This window comes from Sus scrofa, chromosome 13 (genome assembly GCF_054392235.1).
Source record: "Sus scrofa isolate SSC_HxYL_T2T_F1_AM1 chromosome 13, Sscrofa_HxYL_maternal_Yorkshire_Landrace_v2.0, whole genome shotgun sequence".
Taxonomy (NCBI): domain Eukaryota; kingdom Metazoa; phylum Chordata; class Mammalia; order Artiodactyla; family Suidae; genus Sus; species Sus scrofa.
Genome location: NC_139395.1, coordinates 192,933,639 through 192,953,647, shown reverse-complemented (window position 1 = coordinate 192,953,647; position 20,009 = coordinate 192,933,639). Strand labels below are relative to the sequence as shown.

Below are 20,009 nucleotides of genomic sequence, written 5' to 3'. Positions count from 1 at the left end.
AAATAATAAACCCCAAGATAATTCCTTGTAATTTCTATTAATTTCTGTCTGAAAGGGGTGTGGTTTTGTGTTTGGCTTATACTAACAATAGCCACTGCAAAGGCAAAGCATTTAAAAATACATTTCTACCTTTACAACCTCTTTTTTTTTTTTTTTTAACTTTTTAGGGCCCCACCCACGGCATATGGAAGTTCCCAGGCTAGGGGTCGAATCAGAGCTTTAGCTGCTGGCCTACGCCACAGTCACAGCAGCGCAGGATCTGAGCTTGTGTCTATGACCTACACCACAGCTCACAGCAATGCTGGATCCTTAACCACTGAGCGAGGCCAGGGATCGAACCTGCATCCTCGTGGATCCTAGTCAGGTTCGTTAACCGCTGAGCCACGAAGAGCACTCCCCTGCCTGTACAACTTCTTTAGCCTTTAATATTCATGTTTTTGATTCTCAGATTTTCTGAAAATAAGTCTAGTTACAGAAATGGAAAACAATTTTTACAAAAAAAAATTCTTTCCATTTAAGTAAATGTTAACCAAACATACTGTTTTTTTGTAGGCAGTTAAAATTACAAAGTAGAGGATAAGCTTAGTAAAATTAGCAGACAACAGTTAATAGAACGAACAGTACAATTTAGAGATAACTGTTGCAATGGGTGCTATGAAATTCTCAGAATAATTTTTTAAAAGTTGTGCCCAAACTCCAATGTATTGGTAAATTTTAATGTTACTTAAAAAGCCTTTAATGTTACTTATAAAGCCTTTCCTGATGTGCCATGTATATGCAAATGAATTCCTTCTGGATTATTCATTGCATTTTCCATTTTTTTAATCAGTGGAATTGCATTTTCCATTCTGAACCAATGTTAGGCTTCCAAAAATTCTATAGCACCTACTCTCCTGTGGTTATTTAGTTGCTAAGCAGCTAAACTCTGCTTGAGGGCAAAAGAGAATAGAGAAAATTCATGGTAAAGTTTACCATCCTTACTGAGTTCATCAGAACAACAGCGGGGAATCCCATATCCGTCTTCCTTCTTGAAATTATAAATCAGGTGCTACCCTCTGTCTCCATAGAAAACAGTGGGGCTTAGAACATGTAAGATAACCAAAAATTCCTCAAGGACCCTGAGGTTGTCCCCTGAATGAAGAGACAACTTTCGTTTTGTGACAGCTCTAATGTAAATTTTACTCTTTGAATTAACTGTAGTCATGTTGCAATTTTGTGACTGGTAGTATGTGAAAGAAGCATGCAAAAACTTTGCCTGAAAATATTCATGTGTATTTTAGTGGAGCTAATCTAGATACTCTTATTCAATTTACTTTGTAGTCCACATCATGCCATGAAAATTTTCACTGTTAGGTAGGTAGGTAGGTAGGTAGGTAGATAGATAGATAGATAGATAGATAGATGGCATTAACAACCCAATATGTGAATTTGTCACAGTTTATCCTAAAATCTCCAGTTTTCCAATACTGCCAGCATTGCTGCAATGATCTGATGTTGTTCTTATCTTTTGTTGCAGTTACCAATGACCAAAGTTACTGTTCTATACTATTTGTATTGCAGAATGTCTGCAAGTAATAACTATTTTGGTTTTTCTCCATTGTTCACACTTTCCTTCTTTTGTTATAGATTACTAATGTCAGCATATCCATCATGTTCCTCATTGTAATAGGCATGACTTTAGTATAATGTTTTTAAAGCAGTATTTCCATTTAGTTTCTGAAAAAATATCATCATGCTTAAGAAGCTTCTTGTAATTCCTTTTTATTTATTTATTTATTTATTTATTTATTTATTTATTTATTTATTGTCTTTTCTAGGGCCGCTCCCGCGGCATGTGGAGGTTCCCAGGCTAGGGGTCCAATTGGAGCTGTAGCCACCGGCCTACACCAGAGCCACAGCAACGCTGGATCCGAGCCGCGTCTGCAACCTACACCACAGCTCACGGCAACGCCGGATCCTTAACCCACTGAGCGAGGCCAGGGATCTAACCTGCCATCTCATGGTTCCTAGTCGGATTTGTTAACCACTGCCCTATGATGGGAACTCCCCCCTTTTTATTTAAATTTTTTAATCCAACGGATTCTATATGTCTACAACTGTGATCATATGTATTTTTTTAATCTCTATTATAGAAATAGCCTCCTCTATCATAGTAATTAAGAATGCATTTGACTGACAGAAACCTGACTAACAATGGCTTAAGCCTAAGGGGCCCATCTTTCTTCATATCTATCAGTTCTGTGATGAGAGGATCTATACACTCACACACCATCTCCGTAATTTACCTGCCCCTTTATTCCAGTTTCCTAAATGGAAATTTGAGAATTTTCTAGGCTTTCCTTTCACATCTGATCACTCAGTTTTGGTATCTATTCATTCTATTCCCTTTTCCATATCCCTAAAACCACTATGTCAGTCTAAGCCGAAATAAATTCTTTTCTCTTTTTTTTTTTTTTTTTTTTTTTTTTTTTTTTGGCTTTTTAGGGCCACACCTGTGGCATATGGAGGTTTCCAGGCTAGGGGTCCAATCAGAGCTACAGCTGCCGGCCTACACCAGAGCCACAGCAACGTAGGATCCGAGCCACGTCTGCGACCTACACCATAGCTCATGGCAACGCCAGATGCTTAACCCTATGAGCAAGGCCAGCGATAGAACCTGCAAACTCATGGTTCCTAGTCAAATTCGTTTCTGCTGTGCCACGACAGGAACTCTAAATAACCATTTGACCAGAAGTTCCTATTATGGCTCAGCAGGAACGAATTTAACTAGTATCCATGAGGACCTAGGTTGGATACCCGGCCTCGCTCAGTGTGTTAAAGGATCTGGCATTGCTGTGAGCTGTGGTGTAGGTTGCAGATACAGCTCAGATCTGGCATTGCTGTGGCTGTGTTATAGCCCAGTGGCTACAGCTCCAACTCAATCCCTAGCCTGGGAACCTCCATATGCCAAAGGTATGGCCTTAAAAAAAACAAAAAACAAAAACAAACAGAAACATTTGACATAATTCCCTGTTTCATATTCTCTTCTAATTCATTTTTCACAGATCTGCCAACACGATCTTTTTCATATGTTTATTAAAAATGGTGCTTGCTTATTTAAAATCCTTCGACAGGTCTCTATCACCTTAGGGCAGAGCTCACATTCCTTGACGTGGCATACAAGGCCCATTATGGTCTTACCATTTACTCTAGCTCACTAGCTTCATCTGTCACCACTTCTCTGATGAAACCAAGCTGTTGGCTCTTCACCAGCCACCAAGCCCAAAGCCTGGCCTAGGAGAAGCTGCATTAACACATGCCGAATGAGTGAGTGGTTGAGGAAGGGACTTCTCTTAGCTTGCTCATCCAGATGCCAGCTTGTTGGACAATTCTGCATTTAAAATCAGAGGCCGCAGGAGGGGTCTCTTTTCAGTCATATGTGACTTCAACAGTGGCTCGTCTCTTTTTTCACATGGGATTATTGCAACATTTGAATGAACTGGGTGAATATCCCTAAGTGATAACAAAGAAGGAATCAATCCTGCTTTCTATGCTCATGATTCATTTTTTTCTATTAATATTCCAAACATCATAAGATACTGATCCTATTGCCTATTTGATGCCAGAAACAATAGCTCAATATGAACAATGCCAGCACTAAAATAGTCTTTTGGAACGTAGAGTATCCAGAGTTCAAAAGGATAATGTGAAATAATTCCATCCAACTTGCAGATTTCTCTTGCCTAGAGGGAACACTTCACTGCTAATTGATTCTACCTAAAATCTTTTGAAGGAAACATTTCCCCAAGTTTTTACGGATTATTTCTAAATCGTGCGTTAGAAAAGCTCTCTCCATGATAAATCCCACTCACTCCATTTTAGGGCTTGGGATTTTGGGGCCCCAGAGTACAGATACTTGAGCATATACAGCTCTGTGTTTTAAAAAGAATTTTGGTCCTTTCTGTCAGCTTCACTGTGGAGAGGTGCAGTTTTCTCCCTTCTCTATACCAGTGATGGTTGATTTCATTGCAATAAATATGACTTGTAACTTACACATTTGTTTTATAAATATGGATCTGTATTTAATCAATAAAATCATATATTTCAGTTTATACACAACTTATGTTTTTTGATGTGATTTATTTTCCTTAAAAGTTTCTTGCTAAATATGTGTAAGTTTTTGTGCCGCTGGATTCACATTTTTAAATTGGATTTGAAACTAAAGTTCTAAACGACTAAATATGGCCATATGGCCAGATAAATTGTGTCAACTCCCAATGGCTTTCATTTTTCTTTTCCTTGACTTCTCTTTCTACTTCAATAAGTAACAATATTAGACGTGCCTATGATTGAGAGACATGGGCTAATAAAAATTTAAATGCTAATTTTTCCTGTATCAGAATCAGATCATTATAAAAAAGTGGACAAGCTAGACAAGGAATTGAAGTATTTACAGATATGTAAAACTGCATTTTGTTTTATACTTCTTTCTCTCCAGTAGTAAGATTCTTGTGGACAGGGATTTATTTTTTCTGGGCTTTATTTAAAGGAGGGGTAGAATGCAAATTAACAGTGCTAGGTACGGATTAATAAGAAAATATTAAAGGATGGGAACACTAAAATAGAATACTAGAGAAATAAACATAAAAATTAAGAATAAATGGGCAACTATGTGGAATACTTAGAATATAATTGGAAGTGGCCTTAGAAAATTATGTATGACACTAAATAGTTTACAGTAATTAATGATAGTTTTTAATTTGAGAAGAATATCAGATTGACAGTTTTTTTTTTTAAGAAAAAAAATCAAGTAGACAGCTTTCCATACACGAAGTGAAAACATTTATGGAAATATTAGGTCCTTGACAAATAGGTAGCCTAAGTGACATAATTTAGGTAATACTTGTGTTGAGAGCATAACTTTGTTTTCTCTAGCAGTCTCAATGGAATATTAATCTTTTAATTTTTTATTAAAATTATTTTAATATTTTCCTTTGGATGTTTTCCATCAGTTTCAACCTTTGGTTTTCCCCCCTCAGCCACTGTAATGGATTAAAATAATCATTTTCATCTCTTTCCTTATTTCTGTGGAATTCAGTGTTCAGATATTTTCTGACAGGATCTGCATGCTTTAGCTCAGGAATTCACGGAAGAATCAATTTAATATTTTTCCAACAGATTGTATGGACTTATATACAAAACACAGTTATCTATGTGTCCCAAAATATTTTCTTTTATACCATTATGTTGGATTCATAAGGCCTTATGAAGACATAGTTGAGCTATAAAGTTAGGTACCTACATACCAAAAATAAAGTTTCCTATGCTTTTTTCATAATGTACTCAATGCATGCACAGCATTCATTTCATCTTACTGGTTTTTTTTGTTTGTTTTTTTCCCCCCTAAGAACGACCCACATTTCTCAGGAGGCCAATTAACCAGGTGGTGCTGGAGGAAGAAGGTGTAGAATTTCGTTGTCAGGTCCAGGGAGATCCTCACCCAACTGTGCGGTGGAAAAAGGATGATGCAGACTTGCCAAGAGGAAGGTAAGAACGTGATACAGATGGAAAATCATTAGATAACCACTGAATAATTAGAAAGAAAAAGATAGCCTCTAAGCTTGCACCATATCTTTGTGTCTTATTTTCAAATATCTGATTTTTACATGTCTGCTATTTCAGATACCAAAGTCCTACAGGCTTTTGATGTCACTTTTTCATTGAATTTTCACATAAATTCCATGTTATCCTCCAATGTCAAGGATTCCTGAGATGATTTCTTTCTCAAGGCCTCGTCTAGGTCTGGTGTTTCTTTCCTGCTGAATTCTTACCTACTCACCCACTCCATCTGCCCCCTCCAACTACTGCTCAGTTGCCGTGATGGTTCATCCCACACTGGGTACTCTCTGCTTTCCTTTATATATAGCTCAGAACATCCCTAACAAGAAGCTGTTGAGTGTAGTGGACTATAGAGTCTACAGGAGAGAACTCTTTCAACACAATAATGAAGAGGCAGCAAGTGGCTGACATCACTATGTGCACAAGGAATTTTTCACTTACAGACCACTTGCCATCTCTTCAAAGACACCTTCTCTTCCATTTCTTTTCTATTCGTCCTATCACCAAACCAATCTCTCAACTCTCTAGGGTAGGTCCAGAGATGCTTGCTGTCTTTCATAAAAATAAATGGAGTTCCGGCTGTGGCACAGTGGGTAAATGATCAAGCTTGTCTCTGTGGTATTGCCGGTTCGATCCCCAGCTTGGCACAGTGGGTTAAGGATCCAGCCTTGCCACAACTGTGGTGTAGGTTGCAGATCAGATGGCGTTCAGATGTTGATCCCTGGCCTGGAACTTCCATGCTGCAGGTGCTGCCAAAAAAGGAAAAATAAATAAATAAATAAATACATATAAAATTTATTTGCTTTTAAATTCTCCCAGAACTTTGCCTTTACAATCAAGCAAATCATTCAAGTATTTTTTTATGTGTAACAAGCAGTATTAGCTTTAAGATTTGTTTTCCTCCCTTTCAGCCCTGCTTTCTAAAACTTTAGCCATCACACCTACTATAATCACTATCTGCAAAAAAATTCCACATCCTGCTATTTTTCTAATTTTCTTTCCTAAAAAAGAAATTAGGTTTTATTCAACTGAGAGAAATTAAACATGCTTTCACAGCAATCCATTGCCTTTTTTGTGCTTTCACTGGAACTGCTATCTACACAGTCCTGAATTTACACATTTATTTCAAAATCTCGATTTTCCATATTCTTAGGTTTGTTATACTATAGTTTCTAAAGTCACATCATCAACAGCACTGGCTTCAAATGGATCAAACATTTTAAATAGTGAGAAGTTCTATGCAATCTGTAGAAAGGAGATAAGTGAAATTTTTAATTGGGTTAGCTTTTCAGTATAATTAGTAGAAAAAGTTGCCTCTGTTTCTTTTCTCACTTCACTCTCAGACATCTCACTTTTTAAAAGAATGTTCTTCTCAGGAGGGGTTTAGGAATGTGAGGCTCCTGAAACTTTCTTGGTAGAGAAGCAGGTTGAAAAGTAAGTAGAGTTTATGGAATTGAGTTGTTGGAGTCCATCGGGTGTAACTTTCACACATTTGAAGGCACTTAGGAACTTTTAAAATGCTGAAGTAAGACTAAGAAATTAATTATTTGTAAAGGTGGTTTGGACAAAGGTAAATTTTCAATTATTGGAAATAAAGAGCCCATCCATAAAAATAATCTTTTGTGTTGGAATTATTTTGGATTTATAGAAAAGTTACACAGAGATAGTACAGAGAATTCCCATATACATTCCATCTGGTTTCCCCTATTGTTAGCATCTTCTGTTATCACGAAATGTTTGTCATTCATAATGAACAGATGCTGATACATGGTAATTAAACTTTATGCATTATTTTGATTTCACCAGTTTTTCCATTAATGTCTTCCTTTTCTCCAGGATCCTATATAGGGTATTTATTTAGCTGAATATTATAGGATATTACATTTAGTTGTCCTGTTTCCTCAGCCTCCTCTGTTTTACAACAGGTTCTCAATCTTTCCTTGTTTTTGTGTCCTTGACAGTCTTAAAGGAGTACTGGTCAGGTATCCTAAGAGTGTTCCCCAAACGTGGTCTTCTCTAGTGCTTTCTCATGATTAGACTTGGTTTGTGGGACTTTAGGAAGGGAGCCAGAGAGAGTGCCCTTTTTGTCACATAATTATCGGGGGTTACATGATAGTCACAAAACATCCCTTGTGATCCTGCCATTTTTTAATCATTAAACAAGACCCAATTGAGGAAAGCCACGAGAATAGAAAGCTGTGAAGCTGTGTTACATTTTAATGGGTCTATGTCTTTGAAGTAAGGTAAAATACAACTTAATCCCAGTTTGATCTGTTCCCAGATTGCTCTAGGTGTTAGGTCATAAACCTGACAACTTTATTTGCCACAGTATTCTCCAAGCCTTGCCATATTCAAGGAATACATAAAATCAAACAACAGCACTAAAATGCAGATTAAGAATGTTTGATAGAAAGGCCTCTAAAGAAAGAGTTGGAACTTTTAGACGTCTTCCCTCTGCTAACATTTCCTTAAAGCCTTTTCATAGGTTTGTCCTCTTTCTTCTTCTATTCCTGGGATGATACAACAGCAGTGCTTTGTGTGACCAGCTCAATATTTTTAAGGAATTAGGCAAATGGAAATGTTGTGTAAGCTTTAAATTGAATGTTAGAAAGGCTTAAAACAGGGATCAGTGCAATGAAGAAATTGAGGTCAGTGTTTTTTATCATGATAGAAGCCATGTACTTTTTCTTAAAATCTAAATTTTAAATGGTATTTCAAAGACGCTTCTTCATTCTTAGATTTGTATGCATTAGCATAAGCTTCACTTATGCATAATGAGGGGGAAAGAGACCTCTTTACTTGCTGAGAAATAACAGTAATGACTTTTAACCAGCCATAGCCTAAATCAACAACATCGATCCTATTACATTATTTAGGTCTCAGACTAGGGAGATGGCCATTGTTCTTGTGTGAGCAATTGTGTGGAATGGTGTGGAGGATGACATTTCTTTGGCTTAACATTTAATGCAGTTTGAATAAGGTTTGTGTAGTGGTTCATGCTTAACACATTTATAGTAAAGCTTTGTAGGGCAGCTGCATAGCCTGTAATTACTATGTAAGTAATATGTGACTGTTTTTCCTTTGGAGACTAGAACAGCTTTTCAATTCAAGTTTAAATTTATGAAATGCTGTGATAGCTATTTAAACTTTCAACACAGAAGAAGATATCTGTGCCAACCTTTCAGTAACCAGAGATGAATTAAGGGAGTATTTTTTTCTTTGCCGTGAAAATATTTTTTTAAGTAGTTCCCATATACCTCTTTCTTTGATTTAACCCTAAACTCCTGACCTTTCTCAGTAACTGTAGTTAATGAAATGACCACTTACTATTGGTGGGTTGTATAAAAGACATTTTTTTGATTAGATAAATATTTAGGTGAAGTTGGTAAATAGCAACTTTTCCATATGACACAAGGACAAAATAGAAAGAAACCTTCATTTTATATATTCTACTGTCACAATGTTACTTGCTTGCATAAACATCTGAATATTCTACTATTTCACAATTGAAGATTTCAGGAAGAAAAAGGAGGTCACTGCTTTTTTTTTGTGACTGTGCCAAGTATCTTTTTCCTAGAGGGTCTCAATACATATGTGCTCAGATAAATCAACACTGGCTCATACTTTACACGTCACGGAAAATAAAGCGGGTGGAGCAACAAAATGAGGAGATGAAAGGAAAGACATTTTATAGTTCCTAATGATTATGTGTTTGAAAAGCATAGTTTTTTCAAGGCATAATTTAAATTGTAGGAGAAACACTTTAAAGTTTACCTGTGTTTATTAAGTGCCTGTTGTTTTATACTGCTCATTGCTAGTCTATTAAAAAAAAAAGAGTCATTTTAAGCAAGGTAAATATGCTGGCACTGATTATTTTTTATTCTATGTTAACCACATTGAGTGACATAGGCAAGTATTTATACCCTGAATATATTGCTTAAAGTTAAAACTGAAGAATTCTAGTTTCTTGTTTGGGTGCTACCTTCTTTTTTTTTCCCAGGCGAACCTAGAGCTTTTTGCTAATTAGTCCTCTTTGGATGGTCAACTGCCTTCAACACATCCTTCCACAGTGTTTCTAGTGATAGAAATTATTGATATTTATAACAACTGGGGCAACCTTCATTTATGCCATGTTCCATCATAACATAGGGATGTTGTATATTTTTAACATAAAAAAATATATATATTGAAGCGCCCTGAAAAACATCATGTATTGATATAAAAGGAAAAGAGGAGTTCCCGTTGTAGTGCAGTGGTTAACGAATCCGACTAGGAACCATGAGGTTTCGGGTTCAATCCCTGGCCTTGCTCAGTGGGTTAAGGATCCGGTGTTGCCGTGAGCTGTGGTGTAGGTTGCAGACGCGGCTCAGATCCTGCGTTGCTGTGGCTCTGGTGTAGGCTGGTGGCTACAGCTCCAATTGGACCCCTAGCCTGGGAACCTCCATATGCCACAGGAGCGGCCCAAGAAATGGCAAAAAGACAAAAGAAAAAAAAAAGAATATCATATAAATAACCAACCAAATATATATAAATAAACAACCGAAGACATAACAATAAAGTTGAACTACACCAAGACTACAACAGTCTGTTCAATTTAATGTTCATGAGTTGAATAAAAATATATTTTTGGAATTTGGGTAAGAAGTAGTATGATTGGTTAAAGTATGATTTTTTATCTTCATTTGTCAGTACAGCTTGTATTTCAGGTAATTATTAGCAACCTTTAAAGAACTGTAAGCAGGAGTTTAACATCTTGCATCAATACATAGTTTAGTGTATCACCATTAGTTAGTTCCAAGATATTTTTATTCCATTTTTATTTATTTTCTAAACCATCTCTAAAGGGACTCTAACTTCCTCAATAAAGATCTAGAATAGAGAAAGGGATGTTCATAGTTTGTCACAGAAAAAAAAAAGAAATAAAATATGCCACTTACATTCTTATGTATGCCTGTGAATTCTAAATGCAGTTGATGGCTTGCATATAGTGGGTATAATTCATGAATATTTCATAAAAATAGAAAAGGGACCAGAGAAAAAGATTTTTAAGATATATAGTGCAAAAATTCTCTCAATTGTCCTGAAGCCACTGACAAATTTCTTTTTCAAAAGTGCAGGTCTCTTTTAAGAGAGACTTTATAATAGAGTTCTTAGTTCCATGAAATGTGAGACTCACATAAATACATGATTCCTTAAGAAAAGGAACTGAATAGAACCACTTATAAATCTCCTTTTTGTGGCTTTTTTACACTAAATGGCTCCCTCCACTTAGCCCTAGAAAATGTTCTTATATTAATTGTTTGGAAGCTCCATTGTTTAGAGCACGTGCTTCTGGGATGCAGGGATGCTGAACAGGTGCTTAGCTTCCCTGCCGAGGAGATCAGCCTTCTTCACATACAGTGTGTGTTTCAAGGACATGTGGTAATTTGGGCTCATGATAAATAACCACACTGATTAGGTTGGCTGGTCAAGATTGGTCAATTAAAATGGTTTTCAAAAAAGAAGGAAAAAACCGAGAGCAGGAGAAAAGCAATGTATATAAATATTGTATGTGGCATTTGAAAAAAGGAATGATCCCTAGGATTCAGAAATAAAAGGAAAATGTAAATGAAAATTCTATCTTTTTTTTTAGCTATACAGATGTCTTAGCAATTTATATTTGAAAAAGTTAGAACTGCATGAACCATTATCTTGGGGTCTTTCAGTACAGCTATGAATAACATAAAGAATATTTAGGCCATTGTCAGGGATGTTGGATTTAAGCCTTGTTCTGACACTGTTTGATCATTTATCCCTTTAGTTATGCTCACATATTCTCAAAATGATGTTCAACAGATTGAGCTACCACTAACTAGGAGTGTGACCTTGAAGAAGCTATTTAAACTCTTTGTGTTTTACATCATGAAGACATGGACCAACAATGAAGTGGGACTAATGATTAACCTACACTTTGACTCACTTGTACAGGGTGAATAATTATGCCATCCCTTCTAACTCAAAGGGTTATTAAAATGATATAGCTAATTCAGAGCACTGTAAACACTGTACAGTGGGTGCACATAACAGGTGCCATAGTTTTATAAATCCAACTGATTGGTGGTATTTATTAGTTATATATAGATAACTACAGAGAAAAAAATAGTTAATGCTAAAAAATAGAGAGTATATAATTTTCATAGAATAATTATACAGTCTACTCTCCCTAGCCAATTGATTTCCATAGAAACACATAAAATATTATTGATTTAAGAGATAGCACTTTTGCTTTTAAAGCATCTAGATTTATTTATAAATTTTGCCAGCCAATTTGCCAAGCCTGAAAGTTGCCACCCATTTTTCTACCCCTGGGAGACCGTACATGGTACAGATATTATATTCTAGCTCTAGTGCAATCAGACATCTGGATTGAGAATTTCAAATTTCACACATTATATTGTATCATTTGTCTGCTGATAATAAGAAAACTGCCACCTTTATAAGAAGATTGTGTAATGATAATAGCAAGTATTTTCAGAGGACTTACTATTTGCTGTGCATGCTTTTAAATATTTTTGGTATACATTAATTTCATTATTTTAAAGAAGAGTTTTCCAGCATAATATTAGTCTCATTTGAGTAATGTGGAAATAGAAGCTTAAAGGAGTTCAGTTTCCGAAGTCACACATTAATATGTGCTAGGACCAGGACTTGATTTAGAAACTCTCCAACATGAAACCTGCATTTTAAATTAATGGGCTCCATAATTATTTGATGGTGAATTATTTATGGAATTGAGCTGCTTACGTTTTAGAAAAAAATTTAGATAATTCTTTAGAAACAGTGTATTTGAATAACTTTATAGGAATACTGCAGAGCATCACAGTTAAATGTACTATTTTCATAACCCACACATAGAAGGGCCTTAGTTTTGAAAATCTAAACTTGGACCAGGTCAAGTTTACCTCCTTAGAAGCTGAAAATACAGATTTTGTTTGTAAACAGAATTAATTAGCAATTTTCAGAGGGATGCCAAAATGGTACTTTTTCCTTTGTTCTCATCAAATAGGTGCTAATAGTTGCTGTTAACACAAAACTGATTGCCACCTAGGGTGGGGAGTGCAAGTTGCCACGTCCAGTGACCACATTGGCCCATCTGTCGAGAATCCCTGCTCAGGAACAATGCAAGAACTGACATCCAATTTGGGTTCTGGCCAGTGGTCAGCTAACAAGCTGGGACACACTTGGAATAAGAAATGCGCTGAAGTCAGAAATGCTCTGCTGTCCATTAACTGGCAGCGCTCATGTGTGGGCAGAGCCAAGACCAGGTGCCAGTTTGCAGAGCAAAAGGATCTGCCTGAGTGCCACCTGTCAATGGCATATGACAGGAGTCACAGCAGGTGTGCTTCTTCCATCAAAGTGTGGCAAGTTAGAGTTCAGCTAGACTAGGGTTGGGACCAGGGTGACATTTCACATCTTAGCCCAAATAGGAGGACAAGCCCATGGCTTACCAGAAGCTAGTCATCTTGTCACAACATATCCTAAGTGGATATACTGGACATTTATCATTTGATTTTTTTTTTTTTTTTTTTGTCTTTTTGCTATTTCTTGGGCCGCTCCCGCGGCATATGGAGGTTCCCAGGCTAGGGGTCTAATCGGAGCCGTAGCCACCGGCCTACTCCAGAGCCACAGCAACGCAGGATCCGAGCCGCGTCTGCAACCTACACCACAGCTCACGGCAACGCCAGATCGTTAACCCACTGAGCAAGGGCAGGGACCGAACCCGCAACCTCATGGTTCCTAGTCGGATTCGTTAACCACTGCGCCACAACGGGAACTCCGACATTTATCATTTGAGATCGCTCTCTCACAGTTAAGTTCATAGGTTTTTTTTTTTTTTTTAAGCCACTGCAGCAATGCCAGATCCTTAACCCATTGTGCCACAGTGGGAACTCTACTAATTCTTACCTTGACTAAAGACTGTATTGTGTATTGTGTTGACTGTATCAACACAAATACTTGCCTTTATAAAACACTTTGTCGTTAGAATCACTCGGATGAATTAATCACCCCACAGGTTTTTCTTAAGATACATTTCTGGTTGGTTTTTCCTCTGTTGCTATTCTTAATAAATTGACTTGTAATGTGGGGCTACAAAGTAAGCTAGAATTTAGGAGATCAACATTCTTATCCTGGCTCTGCCATAATTTGTCATGGTATTTTAAACAATTTATGCTACATGTCTGAGTACCACAGTCCACATCTGCAAAATGTGTAGGTTGCGTTGGACGGCTTCTGTAGTACCTTTATGTTCTGAAATGGTATGAATCTTTGAATGGCAACAAGGGAGAGTGATTTTAAAAGAATAACAATGCATTTTTATAGGAAAAAAAACCCTTAATTTATTCCATTATTACATTATTCCAGTATTACACATGGGAAAAGTAAGGCAAATGAAGTTAGGTATGCCAGAATCACTCAGTAAAGGATCTAGGATTGCTAAACTCCAAAGTCTACACTCTTGACCACTACCTTGAGGTGCTGGATGGGATCAACTTTTTTTCTATTTTCCACTTGGAATTGGAGATTAGGAAAATCACAGCTTAGCAAATGCTTGCCTAGAAGTGTTACTTTCATAAGACAGCTGCCAGATACATCTGTTTAGTAAAGGACATAATAAAGATTTTATAAGCTTAATCATAATGGTACTTACAAACAATGTATAAATCCATTATAGCATATCAAATAAATAAGGTTTCATCTTTCAAGAGAGTATTTTTTTAATATTTTCATAATATCTGATTACGGACACTTATGAATTGGAAGGCTGGCCAGAGTTCCTGGTTTTATATTTCCTACAAACATATTTTTTATTATTATTTTTATTTCTTATAATAGTCCCTCTGGGGAAGTTGCTGCTTGACCCAGATATTCAAATATGAAGTGTAAGAGAAAGGGAAAAAGATGAATAATAACTTGAGACCCAGTATTACAATGGCAAGGTGAATGAGGATTATATCTTCATTACCATGTGAAGAAGATATAGTTGCCTATATCTTAGATCCACACGCTAGTTTTATGTACAAACTTTAATAAATCAGACTTGTTCCTTGTATTGTTTAAATTTTCCTTCTTTGATTATTTTTCTTTTTCTTGACCTATCAACAATTGAGAGATATATGTGAAATCTTCCATTATGATAGTGAAATTCTACAGGTTCATCAATTTTTGCTTTGTTATGCTTTTTGTTGATTGCACACAATTCGAGAATTATTAATAGCTTTCTTAGTGACTGTCAGTGAACGCGAATGGGAAAAAAATGTTGGTTAAACTGATTCATACTCAAGTGTAAAGAAATCCCCTCTCAAACTTTCCCAAATCATTTACATTTTGAATCAAATGATGAAATTATCTCTTATTTAATAATTGGAATAAATAAATAAGTTTACTCATGGGTAAAAAAAGAAGATCCAATCACCAAAGATAAAAGATAAGAGAATCCTTCCAAAGCATTTTAAGAATATACCCTACTCTACTACAATAGTATCAGTTCTTAGTGAAATCAATTTTAGTTGGGATGTAGTATTAACTCATTGGAGAGTCTTTCTAAAAGACCATATGTAGGAGGGGAAATTGTGGTTGAGGCATAGTGAACTTTTGCCAAGAAATTAAATTGCTAGAATTAAAGTACTTCTCTTCTAAGAAGATGATTAATCAATCATATAGATCTATGGAATAGCCTTGTGACAAAATCTCAGTGCAGAAATCTTGCAAGTTATTCTTACGAGCATAACAGTCAAAATTCCAAAGATTGCAATATCTTTCCACTCACTTCATCAAATGTATAGGCTTTTGGGGCTTTTATAAAGAATATCTGGTTGAGTATTCTGTGTCGTTGGAATTCATACATATGACATTTGTTATAAAAAATGTTCAATGAAAACTATAAATATTTCATTCATTAACTCACATTTTCTAATAGTTTTGTCCAAATATTTACAGTGCATATAAACAGAAATAAAAAGGTCAATCAGGATTTTACCTTTGAGAGATTTCATAAAGAGAAAGAAAGAAAATATTTTGAACATAACTTATAGTCCGATATCAATTATCTTAAAGGAATAATGAAAATCTCTAATGTAGTTAATGAAATATTTCATGAATTATTTCAAAAGTAATGAGACCATTAATGAAACATTTTTATGTGTCTATATCCCAACATATAAAAATGATGAGCTTGTTCTCAAGGATTTTATGATATGATATATAAAATATCAATTATTAAATAAGGAAAACTATATACAGACTATGATAAGACTGTGCAGAGTTTCAGAAAATAAAAGCTTCTCTATTCCCATATGGCACTAGAGAGGGGTCTGAAAAGAAGAATAGAATTTCTGTAAGTGGAAAGAAGACTATTCCAAGAGATGGAAGCAGGATGAAAAAGCTTTGGTGGTGAAAAATGTAGGCCAACAATTAGTGGTTCAGTTTCCCTGGAGCGTAGTGGAGTGGCACTTAAGGCCAACAAGGTTGGTTGAGGCTTTATTATAAAAGCCTCTAATTCCAAGTGAAGTGTTTATACTGAACACACTATGAACTAGGGATTCACTAAGTTCATTGAATAGAAATTTATTTTTGATTCTATGTTTAGAAAATTGATTCTTACATTTATATGTAGTGTACCTTGTAGTAGAGAAAGTTTGGAGGTAGGCATACCTGGTAAGAAGTTGTTAAAAGGCACTTAGTGGATCACATTTGGGTATTTCCTAAGAATACACAAAAATAGGTATTAATGTAAGTGGCAATACAAAGAAATGATTTTTTTAATTGGAAATCGTATATCAGGGTTCATGGGAAAAGAAGGGTTAAAAGTAATACTGATGTTTATACTGAGAGTGGGTACCTGGGTGAATGATGGTGTCTTTAATAAATAGAAAAAAATTTCTTTAATCCAAATCATATTTAATCATATCACAATAGCATATGTCACTGAATTCAAGTTAGCATTGTTTGTGCGATCCAACAATACTTTTTCTCTGAGTTAAGGTTCCAAATATAACAGTCTTTTCTTTTTGCCCTAGCTATGAAGGTTATGCCAGTGAAATGGACAAATAATACCCTGATTGGATTTGACGTAAACATGTCATCAATGAACACAAGACTAATGACTTGAAATGAATGTATATTTTTGCCTATTTTCTAGGATATATTAGGCAAGGAATTTTTCTTCATATTTCTTGCTCCTTACATACTTGCTCAACTGATAAAACTAGTTAAGAGTAGCCTAATTAGAGAGGTATCTTAAACCTTCATTTTCAAGTAGACCTATCTACCAACCCTCAAGTTATGTGATACAAGTAACAGTGACAAGTGCTCCTAGGTCGTTTAGTTGAATTTCTAAATTATTTCATAAACACATTTCATTAGGAAGTGTCTGTGGGCAGAAGGCAAGAGAAGAAAGCCTTCTGAACCTTCCATTACACTGCCGAGACTGAACTGATCTCTGAGGATACAGAAGTCCCCCTGCTCCAAGTGCTCACTTTAAACATGGATGAAGGAGACTTCTTGTAGTTTGTCCATCAGTGATGGCAAGGCTGCCATGTAGATGGCAAATTAAAAAATCTATTTTACCCCAAAATTATAATCTCTTATTATTTCCAACTCTTCTGAGTATAAGAATGGGAGCTGCTCATCAAAAAGTGTGGTCCGAGCAGTGATTTCTGCAGACTCTTGTGGATTTAATCTCTAAAGTCTTTTTCTAAAAGGATTTAAAGTTGAGGTTAAATTCTGACCAACACACATCTGTGAGATATATCCATTTTTCCAAAATAGATATGGCAGTTTCTAGTCCTGTTGTAAAACTAAATTGTCTTAAATGCATTTATGCCAATAAAATAATCATTTCTAAACTGAAGGATAATTTAACCTGCCTCACCACATTATTTGTTTCAACAGGGTCTCCTTAATTGTGATACATTTGCACTTTTTTACCCTAAATTTTTATGTTCTAATTAGTTATAGTAATACCTGGAATATTTTAAAAATATTTAAAAGCAATACATTTAAGGGATTGCAATTATTATTTGAATAATAATCTAAAGGTTAGTGAAAAATTATCAAAGATGGTTGCATATTAAGGATAGTAATGAAAATAATTAAACACTCCTTTCCAAAATTGTGAACCAAAGGAGAAGCCCAATATCTCTAGTACAGTTTGAACTTGATTTCATATGAAAGTGGAAGGAAAAGTACATGATTATATTATATATGTATATCAATACATAATTGAGATTTTTTTCTAGGCAAAGGCAACAGAAAGACAGTGGGACAAGAAAAACAAAGATATTGGGAAACATCTTATGGACCAGGAAATCTAGGCAAGGTAGACAAATAAGTGTTGATACCGAGAAGTGATAGACATGGAGGGAGAGTTTAAATTTGTAAATTGATTAAGAGAGTAGGAACCATCTAAGGTTATGGCAGGATTGGATATTTGAACTTCCAATTTCAAAGGAGGAGCCATTCCACTTTAGGGTAAGGTCCAAGATCTTGCTATGAGGCAATGACAAATGGAGATGGAGACAGTATCTCTGAAAGAGGGAGTACGAGAGAAATGAGAAACAGCTAAGGCAAATCTTAGAGGATATTTATTGGGCATTTACTATATGCCAGGTTCATGTCTCAACACCCTAAATGCATTAACTCATTTTATCCTCACAATGGCTCTAGGAAGTACATCCTTATTAAATGTCATCTTTGTCAGAGAAAGAAAGTCTAAGATTTCTTTTGAAAACTAGGTGGCATGATTGCTATTCAGTCATACAATATAGGACTTTGTTTGTTTGCTTTTTAAATTTTGTTTTGTTTGTCTTGAGAATAGTTCATTCCCCGCAACCCCCCCAAAAGGATTGAGTAACTGCTCTATGTTAGGCTCTGGGTAATTATTTGGAATGGTCGAGATGTTCCTATCTTTCTCTTTTCCTCCCCCCTTAAACAAACCCAGAGGAAAAAGCCAGATTTCCATTATAAGGCATGGAGATGAAGGTAAAAATCTGAGAAAGATAGAGGATAAGGAAGATTTACAAATCAGCAAACAAGTAGTTCAGAAAGCACAGTGAAAAATTTGGGGGAGACAATCCCCCCAAAATGTGTGAGAGTTTATTTCAAGGGAGACAATACTCACTGCAGAGGAGGTGTAAATGAGAATAAGATGACGGGAGAAGATGGAAACTTGGGTGACGACCAAGAATAAGAGGCTGTGAAATTTACAGTTGTCCGCAGACTTGCCAAGAGGGTTCATCCCTGGAGTGTCCAATGTCTGCCATGGGTATGGAAGATGGAGGAGACAGGGGTACTCGAAGGGCAGCCATAGACTCAGTGATTAAAACTTGGAGGCACTTCTAGTGTGGGGTGAGTGGGTTGCTTTGGCCTTCCTAGAGTGGCTCAGCTCTAGTTTGGTTTAATGGCCCACTTTTGGGGTTGGGGTGGGGGTCCTGGTTTCAAGACGGTTACTGTCTGGGATCCCTGGCAGTGGTTCGAGGCCTTGCCTTTTGGGCCTACTTATCCTGTGATGTGAAAACTGCTCTTTGTTGAGTCAACTATTTTTATTCCATTGTGGCTATTTTAGACATCTTTTTTTCATTTGCTTTCTCTTTGCTTTTTCCTTGGAAAACTCCCTGCCCTCAGCTCTGCCAAAGAGAGCTGGTAGAGGGATTTTCAATCCATGGGTGCAACTTACAAGGGTGGATCCACCTACACCTGGACTGGAGATAACAAAGAGCACGTTTAAGAAAAGCCAAAAAAGGATAAAATATTATTTAGTTAATCAAAGCAGTCAGAATGCCATCGTATTTCAGTATAAGCTTCCAGAACAGAAGAACATCAAGTTCCCTTCAGAGATCAGTTTGTTTCTTACTGTTTCCCTGCACGTCTAATCTCTTGAGATTTTTGTTTCCTTTCCTACCCCAATAAATGTTGTATTAATTTTAATTTTTTAAAGGATATCTACTCTTCATACTGCTGTTAAGTGTGCCCTGCTTCAAAATGCTTGCAACCGGAACCCTAAAAGTATAGAGGAAGGTTCATTCCTTCACTCAAACTATAAACTTCAGACTATGCTTGCAGATAAAAAGAATGTAACCCACAAAGGCTAAGAGTACAGGAAACTTTCCTCAATATCCCTTTGCCAGCAAAAGAACGACCTATTGTGTTCACCTCCGAGTCCCAGCTCTCAATCATGATTTAAGAGCTTGACTTTAAGTTACACCTTAAATATTAAAGATTAAGAAAGTATCACCTGGAGCTTAGGCTACCAAAAAGTGCTTAGGTTAGTTTTAGCAGCAATTTCATGTATTATCTGTGAAAGGATTTTGTTGGAAAAATTGTGAGCAGAGATTTTTTAGGAAAATTGACCAACTTTTCCTATTTGCATCTGC

General features: G+C 36.1%; 1 protein-coding gene across 50 annotated transcripts in view; it reads left to right on the top strand.

Moving 5' to 3' along the window:
• ROBO2 (roundabout guidance receptor 2) overlaps positions 1–20,009 on the top strand; it is a 1,676,226-nt gene that overhangs the window by 1,512,067 nt on the left and 144,150 nt on the right. For all 50 annotated transcript variants that reach the window (XM_084991702.1, XM_084991700.1, XM_084991678.1 and 47 more), the window contains one exon: positions 5,388–5,526. In XM_084991702.1, coding sequence (XP_084847828.1) covers positions 5,388–5,526 — 139 coding nt within the window. The remainder of the gene's footprint in view (positions 1–5,387; positions 5,527–20,009) is intronic.